Raw genomic sequence first — 14,281 nt, 5'->3', positions numbered from 1 at the left:
TAAGTGGGTGAAAATCGCCTCAAATATTTCTTCGATCCGAGCTCGCAATCTCAAAATATGATAAAATGAAGCAAAACCTCGAATATAACATCCTGCCAGGGATTTCCACATGCGTTGGTCATAATAGCCACTTCTGCGACATTTTATCTGCGACAACATATTAACAGATGCAAGATTCACTTAGCCTACCGACCACATGCTTTTGCGACAAAAACTTCGCATCTGCGGAAGCGCTTCTGTGCAAGAAACCTTGCATAAGCAGCCTCGCACCTGCACAACTCCAACATAGATGAGAGTCTCCTGGACCACTGCCTTTTTCTACTTCTGCCAAGGACTCGCACATGTGGCTGACCACGTCCAATTCACACCCTAATAACGAGTATGAAACGGTCGTTGCAATTATAACTATCCAACATGAGTCGGGGTCGAATCTACAGGGAGTTTAGCTCGATGCTACGGTAAACACTTAAGAGAGGAAATTTAAATAATTGGGTTTATCTTTCAAAAATAGTGAGAAATGTTTTTGGTGTTTATATCAAATAAGGGAAAAGCCTAGGGATGTAACCTTCACCTAGGTGTAAAGCTAATGGGTAGAGTAAATCTATGCTTGTTGGGTAGATCGGGGTGTGTTATGACTCTCAATTCTTAAGTACCCACTCAATACCTCTCGGTCACAGAGTGGTTATGCCCAAATTGGCTTTCTTAAGACCAAAGGGGTAGCAATCTAAAAAATTGATATGACCCCAAGTGGGATTATCCCTATCTCTAGTTCAAATCCTTTAATCAAACTAATCAAAACCTCAACTAGTTCAATTTCTTGTTAGCCAAGTTTTTCTAGACTAGGTTCCTCTTTCTCAAGTAAGAACTACGTCAAATAGGCATGAATCAATATTTGCAACCATTAATTATAGATATAAAGAATAAACAAGGCTAAATAACATTCACCCAATCAAAAACAACCATTAGTATCAGTTACCAATAAGTTTTACACATTAGGGTTGGGTCACAACCCTAGATAAAATCTAGCTACTCATACTCATAGGCATAGAAAATGAAAAAGAACAAGTAATTGAAGACATAGAACAAAAATTAAAAGATAAAAGTAATGGGTCTTCTCTAATATTTGTCACAAATTGCCCAAAATAGTTAACTCTAACCGGTACTAGCTGCTACCGTACAAAAGTTGCCCTAAAAAGTGTTTCTCATCTATTTATAGGGCGAACAACTTTTACGGCCACACAATTTGGTGTGCGGATCGCGCTTAAGCTAAATCCTTCAGAAGATTCAAGGGAAAAGTTGCGGCCACACTTGCATTTCTATGGGCTGCATCTTCATCTGCGTCCGCACAATAAGTTTTGCGGACTGCCCAATTCTTTGCACTTCTCCTCTTTGACTTGTTGAGCTAGGATACTTCTTTTTGAGTTAGATTTCTTCATTAATCTCAAATCCTCCAGCATTCCTGCAATTCACAGAATTTTATTAGATTTGGAAAAACAAATCACTATTTTTGGACTAAAAACTAAAAAAAGAAGATACTAATAAGTGGTTAAATTTTACACTTATCAACTCCCCCAAACTTAAATCTTTGCTTGTCCTCAAGAAAATAAATTAGTTCCCACCTCCCCTAAGTGAAGGGTCAATTCAAAGAGTCAATTTTAAGTCATTCATAGTCGGTTGGGACCAACAATTACCCACAATACTCATGCATTTTCAACAAGGTGACGAAATTTTCAAACATATGTGACTCTAGTGTGACATTCAAGCTTCGAGAATTAGCTTCACTTATCAAGGATTCTTATTATTTCATGCAAATCATGGTGGACTCCAAACTCTCCTTCCTCTACCTTCCATTTGCTACGCTCACTTCAAGATTTAACACTCAAATTCTAGAGAAATAAAGTATTCACTCTTCTCTCACAAAGGAATGTCACAAGTAAAGCTTCAAGTAACATAGGCTTGCCCCTCATGTAGATCTCCACTAATATAAGCTCACTCGGTTCAAAATTAAGTAGGAGTTCTTTCGGGTTGTAAAGAAAGCTTTTGGATTGGGGTAGGACACTATATGGGATGAGTGGTTACATCCTTCCTTAAGCACTCCATTTTTCATTTCTTGGCTCACTTTTGCCAAACTCTTAGAGACATTTCTTTTTCTTGGGGGCTAGAGAGAATCTCCATCACTCTTTATTGTTCATTTCTTTCTTTTTCTCCTTTGATTCTCATACTAGATATACTTGACTCATTTGCATTTCATCAATCACCCTTTTTATTTTATTTTTTCTTTTTCTTTTTGTCCTTTCTTTTCTTACTTTCTCTTTCATGGAGATTATTTCCTTTCCCTCCTTTCAATTCCTTGATACCTCTTTTAGATTCCATAACTTTCCCCAAAACTTAGGCTTTGAGCCACTTATTACATATGAGTGCTAAGGAAGGTTCGGGTGCCAAGAGAGGATTATGATCAAAACGGATAAAGGCGTGTAGCGTGGTTACCAACACAGAAAGGCTAAAGGCTAAAGGGGTTGACTCGGGATAAAGATCATAGGGTGGCAATAGAAAGCTCAAACGGTCCAAAGAAAGCCTACAATCAGTTTTCAAACCAACCAAACTTGGACTAGCAACAAGAATGCATCTCACCCCTTAAGCAACTAGACCGTAAAATAGGATGGAGTCTAAAACCTACAACGAACACAATCAAGTTAAAGATCACTACGGTACATTCAACCACCTAATGATTATCAAAGTCAACTCAAGAACCTCAGAGTCATTTAACTAGAGTTATTTCTTCCAAAAACCTCGTTTCAAACCATAAGCATGCAGTTAAGTATGTTCGTGCCACATGAAGCATGAATGACTGTTTTAAGAGAATGACTTGGTTAGGATTTTTATTCATTACTACTACTATTACCCTGAAATTGGCTCATTCCCTTAAGAACGTTATCACACTGTCCATCCTCGGGAAGAGTCACCCGGTTCACACAAAATATCACCTTTGGAAAGAACCGTGGCTTTAAGAAAACCAAAGGTTTATTATCAACACTAATAAGAAAGACATAAAATCTACCAAAACAAACACAATTAAAGATAAACAACTAAGGATTCTAATAAATGTACAAACTACTAAAGATAACAAAAAGTAAAATCAACCAATTATTACATCCAAAAGTTGTAAAATATATCAAATCATAAAATATGCTCCACCCCTAGAATAAAAAGAAGCATTGTCCATAATGCTTAACAAAATAAGATCAAAGAGCAGAGAGGGCGAAGAGACTCCCTAAGTGTCCTCAGTCATCATAGTGTCACCAGCAGCATCAGTCCCATCCAGCTTAGCTAACCGAATATCATCATCAAGTGTGGGAGCGGCCCAAGAGGCAAACATATCACGCACGTCTCAGCAGTGTCAGATGCAAGGCATGACTCCTCAGTATGAGCAGGGGAGCATCATGAGAATATGGAGCTAGGTGAGTCTGGGTGAGGTCTAGCAGCAAATCTCCAGCCTCAGTTATCCGATTCACCTCAGCTCGAAGAGCATCAATTGACTTCTTGCTGGCCTGCGTCATCCTCATCTTCTTTACCTACTTGGTCAACCTCTCTATTACAGCATCGTGTTGTACCGATGTATCCATAATCACCATTTGGTTGTCCAAGACTATGATGAGCTTCTTGTCTATTTCCGAGGGATCCAATGGTTCATGTTAAGATAAGTGTCCTACAACTGTACTAGAGATCTCAGAGAGCATTGAAGTAGCTACCAACATCCAGTTGTTGAGGCTCGCAATTGTCTGAGACACCCACAAGGAAGACAACGGACCTATAGGCATAGGCACTGCCCTAGGAGCTGGGGTAGGCACTATAGTAAGAGCTGAGGATGGTGGCTCAGGGACAGCAACTGCGGCACTGGTAGAAGGCTCAGCCAAAGTAGATGGAATATCTGACGGACTAGGAGTTACCACTACTTGCTCATCAGACTGGCCAACAATAGTAGAAGGTTGAATGCTCTTCTTTGGGCTCCTCGGATCTTGCAGCTATTACCACTCAAATGGCCTTGTCGGCTTGACCTTGGTGTTAAATGGCTTGGACTCTACCTTGGCATTCGTAAGATACTCAGTAATAGTTTTGGGGTTTGGGTAAGATACGTTACCCTACTGTGCCACAAGTAAAATATTGGCCGACATCAGGTCACCAATATTGATCGAGTACCCGACCATAATAGAGGCAACTAACACTGCTCTTTCCAACGACAAATTGTTCTCATTCAGGCACGGGTCAAGTCAGTTGCATACAAATGTATGCCACCCTTTTGCCTCAAATCTTAGAGTGTTTCAGAGGATTAGCACTCTGGCACTTATCTAAGGGTGAGTAGGGCCAAGTGTAAGAATCTCCAAGAGCCATGGTCTAGCATCCTCTTTCAAAGCCAAATTCTCCAGATACTCATTCGACTCCACATCATCGAACCGCAAGTATGCATTCAGAATGTGCTGATCAAATTTCACTTTCAGGTTGCGCACTTTGGTAATCTTTGCCCCCCTTGAGAATATGCGATGTGTTGGCATAGATTTCACGGTCAAGATGCTCCTTCACATCCATCGGTTTCTTAGTAAATTGTATCCATCCCTTTCTTGTGGTAAACTGCTCTAAGACTTCGGGGTTGAATATTTCTAAGACTTTGAGGAGGAATTGCCTTTCATGAGTCAATGATCTCTCCTTCCACCACATTCAAAAATCTATCGGGTAAAGAAAATGATGAGTGATTTTGATCGAAATGAGTGAGGGATGATGTGATTTGAAAAATAAATGGGGGTCGAACCCTGGTTTCTGAGTTGCCTACATATCCCTGGTGTTACGGGAATCAGGCCGTGTGTAGTTCTAGATCCAACGGTGAACGAGACCGATTGAGTTGTTATAGGAATGGTCGTATGTTTTGAAACGGGTTCTTTAATGGTAGGACAATATCAGATGAGTTTATACAAAATCGTTAATGTGAGTCTAAAACGTTATAGATGTATCTTAAAATGAATATCTGAACGGTAATCGAGTAAACGTGGGTAACTGATCGTGATTGGTTTCGTTTGAAATAATTACAGGATGTGAACGTTGTGAACGGAAACCGGAGCGAGGATTGCTCCCGTTAGGAGAACGGTTATCTCCTGGATTACCTGCAAAACTTAAAACACGATGCATGTAAATATATAGATTATGTAGAGAATTTAAACATGATACAAATTCCCTTTGGACCATGAAAGTTGTCTTTGGACGATGAGGATGATGTCTTTAGACCATGACGTCCTGGGTCATGAATCGTGCAACAAGGGATTCACAGGCCATGAAATGATGTCCTCGTTCTATGAGAATGGTGCCTCTGAACCATGACTCATTTGAATAATGATTTGCACATTTGAGATATCCTCAGGCCATGGAATAGTGTCTTCCGGCTATGAGGATGATGCCTTCGGACTATGTCGCCTTTGGACAAAATGGCGGTGTTTCAGCCCATGAAATGCAAAAATATGATGCTTGATCATATGCGAAACAAGATAATGCTTAGTCTTGTGTAAAATTAAGGGAGTGCTTATCCCCATGCGAATATAGGATAGTGCTGGGTCTTAAATAGCATAATGGAGATAGCATTTGGTCTTATGTGAGCACAAGTCAATGCTTAGCCTTAGGAAATTGAGGAGGTAGTGCCTAGCCTCGTGCAAGAAAAGGAGACAATTCTTAGTTTTGGCGCAAGGAAAGGAAGTGCTTAGCCTTATGCAATTAGGGGGGCAATGCTTAGCCTCATGCAAGAAGAGGAGACAGTGCTTAGTCTCGATGCAAAGAAAGGCAGTGCTTAGCCTTATGCAGTTAAGGAGGCAATGCTTAGCCTTATGCAAAATAGGAGACAATGCTTAGTCTCAATGCAAAGAAAGGCAGTGCTTAGCCTTATGCAGTTAAGGAGGCAATACTTAGCCTTATGCAAAATATGAGATAATGCTTAGTCTCGATGTAAGGAAAGGCATTGCTTAGCCTTTATGCAATTAGGGACGTAGGCTTAGCCTCATGAAAAATAGAAGACAATGCTTACTCTCAATGTAAGGAAAGGTAGTGCTTAGCCTTATGCAGTTAAGGAGGCAATGCTTAGCCTTATGAAAAATAGGAGACAATGCTTAGTCTCGATACAAAGAAAGGCAGTGCTTAGCGTTATGCAGTTAAGGAGGCAATGCTTAGCCTCTTGCAAGAAGAGGAGACAATGCTTAGTCTCGATGCAAAGAAAGGTAGTGCTTAGCCTTATGCAGTTAAGGAGTCAATGCTTAGCATCATGCAAAATAGGGACAATGATTAGTCTCATGCAAAGAAAGGCAGTGCCTAGCCTTATGCAGTTAAGGAGGCAATGCTTAGCCTCATGCAAAGAATAGGAGGCAAGTGGAAAAGTATTTCTTAGCTGAAGATATTTGTGCTAAATAATTTGAAGGCAATGTATTGATGTATCTGCGAGTATCGTTATCTTATTGTACCTGCATTCAAAGAAAAATTGTTAGTTCTGTGGAGGAAGGTTGGTTCGCGCTTTTGTCTTCTACCTTGCCTGTGCGCCTGCCTTTAGATCCTATTTGAGTTACCCTAGGTAGCATGTGGCTGCCATAGAAATAAAGTTTTTGAAGAATATGCATGCATTTGATAAATATAGTTATTTTTAAATATAGTAGTATGTGATATCAAGTAAGTTAGATAAACCAATGACTGTGACATGTTTTAGAGACATTGCGACCTCCTTGCTTTACAATTTTGAGGGTCCCCCTCAAAATTCTGCCCCACTTTGAAAGCAGTTCTTTTATTGTTCTGCGTATGACGAAATTGGCTGGGCTTGCTTCAGAATTTTGAGAGTCCTCCTCAATATTCTGCCCCAGTTTCTGACCATGCCAAAATGAAGATTTTATTAAGATGTGATCGAACCTACAGGGCTGCCTACGTATCCCCTCTTAAACAGGAATCAGGTCAAGTGTAGTTCAGATACATCAAGTGAAGAAATGTAAACAATCCTAAACATAATATCTCTGGCTACTTCTCCAAATCTCTGCAAGTATGAGTGCTCCTCCTGTTAGTACTCTGTGAACCATGTAGGGCCCTTGCCAATTAGGTGAAAATTTCCCTTTGGCTTCATCTTAATATGGGAAGATCCGCTTTAGCACCAACTGCCCTGGTGTGAATTATCTGGGCTTGACCCTTTTATTGAAAGCTCCGGACATTATGTTCTGGTAAAGTTGACCGTGACATACTGCGTTCATTTTTTTTCCGTCAATGAGAGCTAGTTGTTCATAACGACTTCGTATCCATTCTGCATCACTGAGTTCAGCCTCTTGTATGATTCTCAAAGAAGTAATTTCTACTTCGACGGGAATGACGGCTTCAGTACCATGGACCAGCAAATAAGGAATTGCCCCAGTTGATGTACGATACGTGGTACGATATCCAAGTAGGGCAATGGTAACTTGTCGTGCCATTGTTTGTGATTATCTACCATCTTCCTTAATATCTTCTTGATGTTCTTATTGGTGGCTTCTACAGCTCCATTCATTTGTGGCCTGTATGCTGTGGAATTCTTATGCTTGATCTTGAAGGTTTCACACATGGATCTCATCAAATCACTGTTAAGATTGGCGGCGTTGTCTGTGATGATTGATTCTGGTACCCTGAATCGATAGACAATACGATCCATAATGAAATCTGATAAGACCTTCTTAATTACATCCTTGTAAGATGCGACTTCAACCCATTTTGTGAAATAGTCTATGGCCCATTTGAAGTGGCGGGTTCAATTGGACCGATGACATCCATCCCCCAAGAGGAGAAAGGCTAAGGTGCACTTGTTGCATTGAGTTCATTGGGTGGCACTAGTATCATATCAGCATGTACTTGGCATTGATGACACTTTTAGACATACCTGATGCAGTCTGTTTCCATAGTCATCCCAAAATACCCTGCTCTTAATATCTTCTTAGCTAAGATAAAGCCATTCATGTGTGGTCCGCAAGTTCCGGCATGTATTTCTTCGAGCAATTTTGGATGTTTCCTTAGCGTCGACACACCGTAATAACCCCAGATATGGAGTCCTTCTGTACAGAATCCCTCCGCTTTAGAATAAATAGTTAGATAATCTTCGGAGTGTGCGTTTCTGAGTATGATTTGCGTGCTCCTAGTATTCTCCTTTTGCCAAATATTCTTTGATGTCATGGAACCATGGATTTCCATCAATTTCTTCTTCAACGTGAGCACAATAAGCTGGCTGGTTATGAATCTCTACCGGGATAGGGTCGATGAAATTCTTGTCTGGGTGTTATATCATGGAAGATAGAGTGGCCAATGCATCTGCGGACTCATTCTGGATTCTCGGAACATGTTTGAACTCTATCTTTGTGAATCTCTTCATCAATTCTTGTACATAGTACAAATACGGCAGTATTTTGGTATTCTTTGTAGCCCATTCTCCTAGAATCTGATGTACCAAAAGCTCTGAGTCACCAATTACTAGCAATTCTTGAACGCCCATGTCAATGGCCAACTTAAGTCCCAAGATGCAAGCCTCATATTCTGCCATATTGTTGGTACATGGAAACCTGAGTTTTGCGGATACTAGATAGTGTTGACCTGTCTCTGATACTAAAACTGCTCCAATACCCACTCCTATGAAATTTTCAGCTCCATCGAAGAACATTCTCCAACCATCATAGGTTTCCGTGATATCTTCTCCTACGAATGATACCTCTTCATCGGGAAAATATGTTTTTAGTGGTTCGTACTCTCCGTCTACAGGATTTTCTTCCAAATGATCAGCCAACTCTTGCCCCTTGATAGCCTTTTGAGTTACATAGATAATGTCGAACTCACTTAGTAAAACCTGCCATTTTGTTAACTTTCCCGTAGGCATGGGTTTCAGAAGATGTATTTTAACGGATCCATCCTTGATATGAGATATGTGGTGTAGGCATAGAAGTAATGCCTCAACGCTTGACCTATCCATGTCAAAGCGCAGCAAGTGCGTTCCAACAAAGAATATCGTGCTTCGTAGGGTGTGAAATTCTTGCTCAGATAGTATATGGCATGTTCCTTTCTTCCCGTCTCGTCGTGTTGTCCCAAGACACAGTCGAAAGCCCCATCTAGTACAGATAAATAGAGTAGCAGAGGTCTTCCAGGTTCTGGTGGGACTAGAACAGGTGGATTGGATAAATATTCCTTCATCTTGTCAAAGGCTTTCTGGCACTCTTCAGTCCAACTTGTTGCAGCATTTTTATTCAACATTTTGAAAATCGGTTCACAAATCACAGTTGATTGTGCTATGAACGGCTGATGTAATGGAGATGCCCTAAGAAACTCATCACATCTTTCTTGTTCTTCGGAGGTGGCAAATCTTGGATAGCCTTGACCTTTGACGGGTCTAGCTCAATTCCTCGCCGGTTGACGATGAACCCTAACAACTTTCCAGCAGGGACTCCGAAGGCACATTTTGCGGGATCCAGTTTCAGGTTGTACCTTCAAAGTCGATCAAAGAATTTCCTCAAATCTGCTATATGATCTGTGCTTCTCTTGGATTTGATGATGATGTCATCCACGTACACCTCTATCTCCTTATGTATCATGTCTTGGAAAATGGTTGTCATGGCCCTCATATAAGTGGCTCCAGCATTCTTTAGGCCAAACAACATTATTTTGTAACAATATACTCCCCATGGTGTAATAAAGGCTGTCTTTTTGGCATCTTCTTCATCCATCCAGATCTGATGATATCCCGTGAAGCAATCCATAAAGGATTGAAGTTCATGCTTGGCACAATTGTCAATCAGTATGTGTAAATTGGGCAAAGGGAAATCATCTTTGGGACTCGCTCTATTTAAATCCCGATAGTCGACACACACTCTGACCTTCCCATCTTTCTTTGGAACCGACACAATGTTAGCCAACCAGATCGGATATTCAACCACTCTAAGAACCTTGGCTTTGATCTGCTTGGTGACTTCCTCCTTTATTTTCAGACTCATATCTGGTTTGAACTTTCTGAGCTTCTGCTTTACAGGCGGATACATAGGGTTGGTAGGTAGTTTATGAGCCACTATGGACGTGCTCAAACCGGTCATATCATCATATGACCATGCAAAAATATTCTCATACTCCTTCAAGAACTGGATGTATTCTTCCTTCTCCGACGACGATAGGTGAATGATTACATACGTTTCCTTGACTGTTTCGGAGTCTCCTAATTTAACGGTTTCAGTCTCATCCAAATTGGACTCAGGCTTGTTTTCAAATTTTTTTACTTCTCTGACAATTTCCACGGGTATTATATCCTCTTCCAGATCCTCTGAATCACTATCCTTATGTTGCGTTGTCTCGTTACATGTCATGGTCGTAGGCTCATCGGGATAGGTAATAATAATTCCAGTAACTCGACGGGCGCTTGATGGCGCAACAGTCCAATTATTGATAACAACTCCCTTCTCCATTGTCTGAATAATAAGGTCTTCCTCCTCATACTCCTCAACTATGACACTGCAGTCCATGTCTTTGTCATCCAGAAATAGCTTCCTTACACCAGCTAGAGCTTTATCTTCTTCAGAGCTTCATATCATGTCAGCTTGATGAAACGACTAGCTCAAATGTGGTACTGGCTGCTCTAAAGGGTAATAAGGACCACACCACTGTGGCAACCAATTCAGATACTCGTGCCAGGTGTATTCATACCCAAGCCCAAAAATTATGCCGTGACGCTTTAGCTGTATCGGTTTGGTAATCCCCTAAGATTCTTACTAAGACCCTTGCCAGGTTCATACCTTGTCCATGCCAATATGCCTTCTATCTTACTGCTCCGCCATTTGTCTTTTTCAATTGCATTGACGCGCTCGACGCGATGGTATGCTTCTCTACCCAACTTCCTTCTATTCTCGACGACCGGAACAGTTTGATTGGTGTAAATGGGATTACCTCCTTCCCCATGGATGATCATTTCCTGATGGTTCCACTCAAACTTCACGGCCTAATGTAGTGTAGAAGCCACGGCCCCAACGGCATGTATCCACAGTTGCCCCAATAATAGATTGTATGTAGCAGATATATCCAAAACTTGAAACTCAACATTGAACCAGGTCAGTCCCATTTGTAGGCTGAGGTTGGTCTCCCCAATTGTGGACCTTTGAGACCCATCAAATTCTTTCACATGCATACTCTCTGCTCGTATCTCGTACAGATCTTTACCCAACCTTTTCAAAGTAGTTAGTGGATAGGTGTTGAGACTCGAACCCCCATCTATCAGGACCATGGCAATGAATTTGTCCTCAAACTGCACTGTGATATGTAGTGCCATGTTGTGACTTAGTCCTTCCGGTGGAAGCTCATCTTCATGAAAAGTGCTATTGTGGCTTTCCAACACTTGCCCTACCATGTTGGCCATCTCTCCACTAGTGATGTTATTGGGTACATAAACTTCATTCAACACCTTCATCAAGGCATTCCTATGCGCCTCGGAGTTTTGCAACAGTGATAAAATGGATATTTGAGCAGGGGTTTTGTTCAGATGATCAACCACAGAATACTCTCTTGCCTGCACCTTTCTCCAAAGATCATCTGGACCAGTCTCAATGACAGGCGGTTTAGAGGCGGCTTCTTTGCTTATTCCTCCCAAATGCTCGGGTGTATAAGCCCTACCAGTTCTGGTCATGACTTGCGCTGCACCTGTTTCTTCTATTTTTGCCTTTCCTTTCCTTCTTGTTTCCGCAACATAATCCCAAGTTATAGCATTAGATTTAAAAGATGGCGTGGGTGCCACTATCACGGTGAAGGGTGTTGCTACCTCAGCCTCAAATGAAGTTGGTGCGGCTACCTCAACTTCAATTGGTGCCTCAGTTTGTACCACGATAGGTGTGAGAATGACTGGAGATGTTTCAGGATTATCCCGTTCTCAAATGAGTCCAATTGACCCCTCTGAGTCCCATTCTTCTTCGGTCTCTATCACGTTTACCCCTTTCACCCCTGTGATTCAGGAGAGGATTATTATGAACAGTAGGTGCAACCTCCTTTGCCTGTATGACTTAGGTGTAAATTAATGTCTGAATCTTGTCCTTCAAAGTATGACACTCATCAATAGTATGACCCTTCATGCCTGAGTGATAGGCACATGTCTTATTTGGATTAATCCACTGGGAGGAGTTTTCCATAGCAACAGCGGGAATGGGAGTGACATAACTGGCAGCCTTCAGTCTCTCGTACAGTTGGTCTATGGGTTCAGCAATTGGGGTGTATTGTCTGGGTGGTCTACGGTCGAAATTTGGTCTCGGTTTTTGGTAGTTTTGGTGGGCTGGTGGTGAGTGGTAGTATGCTAGTTGGGTGTTATAAGTATGGTAAGTGGCGGCAGGTTGTTGGTACCTGGGAGGCGAAGGTTGATATGTGGGTGGGGGTGTTTGGTATGTAAGAAGAGACTTTGGACCTTGGGCTACCATCACCGTACCTACTTCTTTCTTCTTGGAGATACCTCCTGAGTGTAAGCCTTTATTTGTGGCTTGGAGTGCTTCAAATTTTGTCACCATTCCGCTTTTGATCCCTTCTTTTATTCTTTATCCCAATTTGATGATGTTAGAAAATTTATGGTTTTCCATAACCATCAGTCTTTCGTAGTATTGCGGATCCTGAGCTCTGACGAAGAACTTATTCACCTGTTCTTCTTCCAGTGCTGGCCTTACTTTTGCAGCTTCAGACCTCCACCGAGTATTATACTCACAGAAAGTTTTCGTTGGCTTCTTCTTGAGATTCTGAATGTAGAAAATGTCTGGTATGTTTTTTGTGTTTAACTTGAACAGATCCATGTAATCTGATGCCATGCTCACCCAATTAACCCATTTCTTTGGGTTCTGACTGATGTACCAAGACAGAGTGTCTCCGGTGAGGCTCCTCATAAACAACTTCATGCGGATTCTTTCATCCTTGCCAACTTCTACAAGCTTGTCATAATACGTTCTCAAGTGCACCTTCGGATCACTAGTCCCGTCGAACATTTCAAACTTAGGAGGTTTGTAACCTTCTAGCAGTTCTACATCTGGTTGAATACACAAATCTTCATAATTCAAACCCTCAATGCATTTGCCCCCTTAGACACTTTGAACTCTGCCAGTAAGTTTCTTGAGTTCTTCCGCCATGTTCTTGATGAGCAGGTCCTTATCGGTGGATTCGGGTATGTATAGGGTCTATTATGGGGTGTGGGGTAAAGTTTCCACATATATGGGATTGCTTTGGTGGACTCCGGGAATCTGGGAGTAATGGTGGTCATTGGTTGAGTTCTGTGGGTCAGGAGTAGGCTGTGTTGTGGGTACTGAGTTGGGTGGTGATGGTGTTGTTGAGGAGTAGGGACCGGTGGATGGTTCTGGTTCTGAGGAGGTGTGGCGTATTGATGTGGTGTGAGAGGATTTTGCATATTTTGATTTTGTGTGTTTTGGGGAGGTGTCGAGTTTTGGGCGTTTCTATTTTGTTGGTTAATGTCGGGGACGTTTAGGGTGAGGGAAATCTTTGCCAAGTTCCGGACCTGCTCAATTTCCCCTTGTAGCTCCAATATTTTCTGGTCCAGACGTAGGACCAATTCATTTTGTGCTGGAATATTCCGACCATCCGAAGTCTCAACGTTCTCTGCATTGTCCTTTCTGATACCACTTAAATCGTCCATCTTTCCTTTCCCTTTGCTTCTGCCTTTAGGATCACTTGATGGAGGAGGAGGTGGAGGACCTCTGGATCTAGTGTGATATGCGGATGATGCTAGTATGCACGAACCAACCTTTGAGGAATGGGAATAAATAAAAGAAAACAAAAACAAAAAGGTAACCAAGTTAGTAAGGGATATTGAAAGAATACTTGTAGTATTGAACATGCTTTGCAAAATCATGTAACATATTCGCATCCTAATTTGGGGGACCTCGTTGTGCCCGAGGTAGGCATAAGCAACACATAGACTTAGAGAAAATTGATGCCAATAATTGTGTCATTTCATTAATGCGAAAATGAATCAGATCCATACTAAAATGACAATAATAAGAAAATTACTAATGGCATTTGCCTTATTACAATAGAAATCTAAAACTAAGCTAAAAAGTAGTAAAGAACATCATTTCCTAATCTACTTGGCCCCAGAGGGACCTTCTCCATGCTTGGCCTTCTTGGATCCATCAATCAAGTTCCCCAGGTCGCGCATGTCCAATAGTAGGTAAGCCCTTGCTAGATGCCCTCCCCCATTGCCTTACGTATTATGACAATCCGAGGGCCTCTTCCTCATCTTCCC

At 41.6% G+C, this 14,281-nt stretch overlaps 1 protein-coding gene across 1 annotated transcript; it reads right to left on the bottom strand.

The window, feature by feature from the left end:
* Window positions 1-10,999: 10,999 nt before the first annotated feature.
* Window positions 11,000-13,672, bottom strand: LOC138898987 (uncharacterized). Its single transcript, XM_070185097.1, has 4 exons — window positions 13,579-13,672; window positions 12,672-13,051; window positions 11,981-12,041; window positions 11,000-11,892 (listed from the first exon to the last, which is right to left on the bottom strand). The coding sequence occupies exons 1-4, from the start codon at window positions 13,670-13,672 to the stop codon at window positions 11,000-11,002; spliced, it is 1,428 nt and encodes a 475-aa protein (XP_070041198.1).
* Between the last annotated feature and the right edge of the window lie 609 nt (window positions 13,673-14,281).

Source organism: Nicotiana tomentosiformis, chromosome 9 (assembly GCF_000390325.3).
Source record: "Nicotiana tomentosiformis chromosome 9, ASM39032v3, whole genome shotgun sequence".
Classification (NCBI taxonomy): Eukaryota; Viridiplantae; Streptophyta; class Magnoliopsida; order Solanales; family Solanaceae; genus Nicotiana; species Nicotiana tomentosiformis.
Note: the sequence above shows the minus strand (reverse complement) of the source record. Positions and strands in the feature narration are given on the sequence as shown.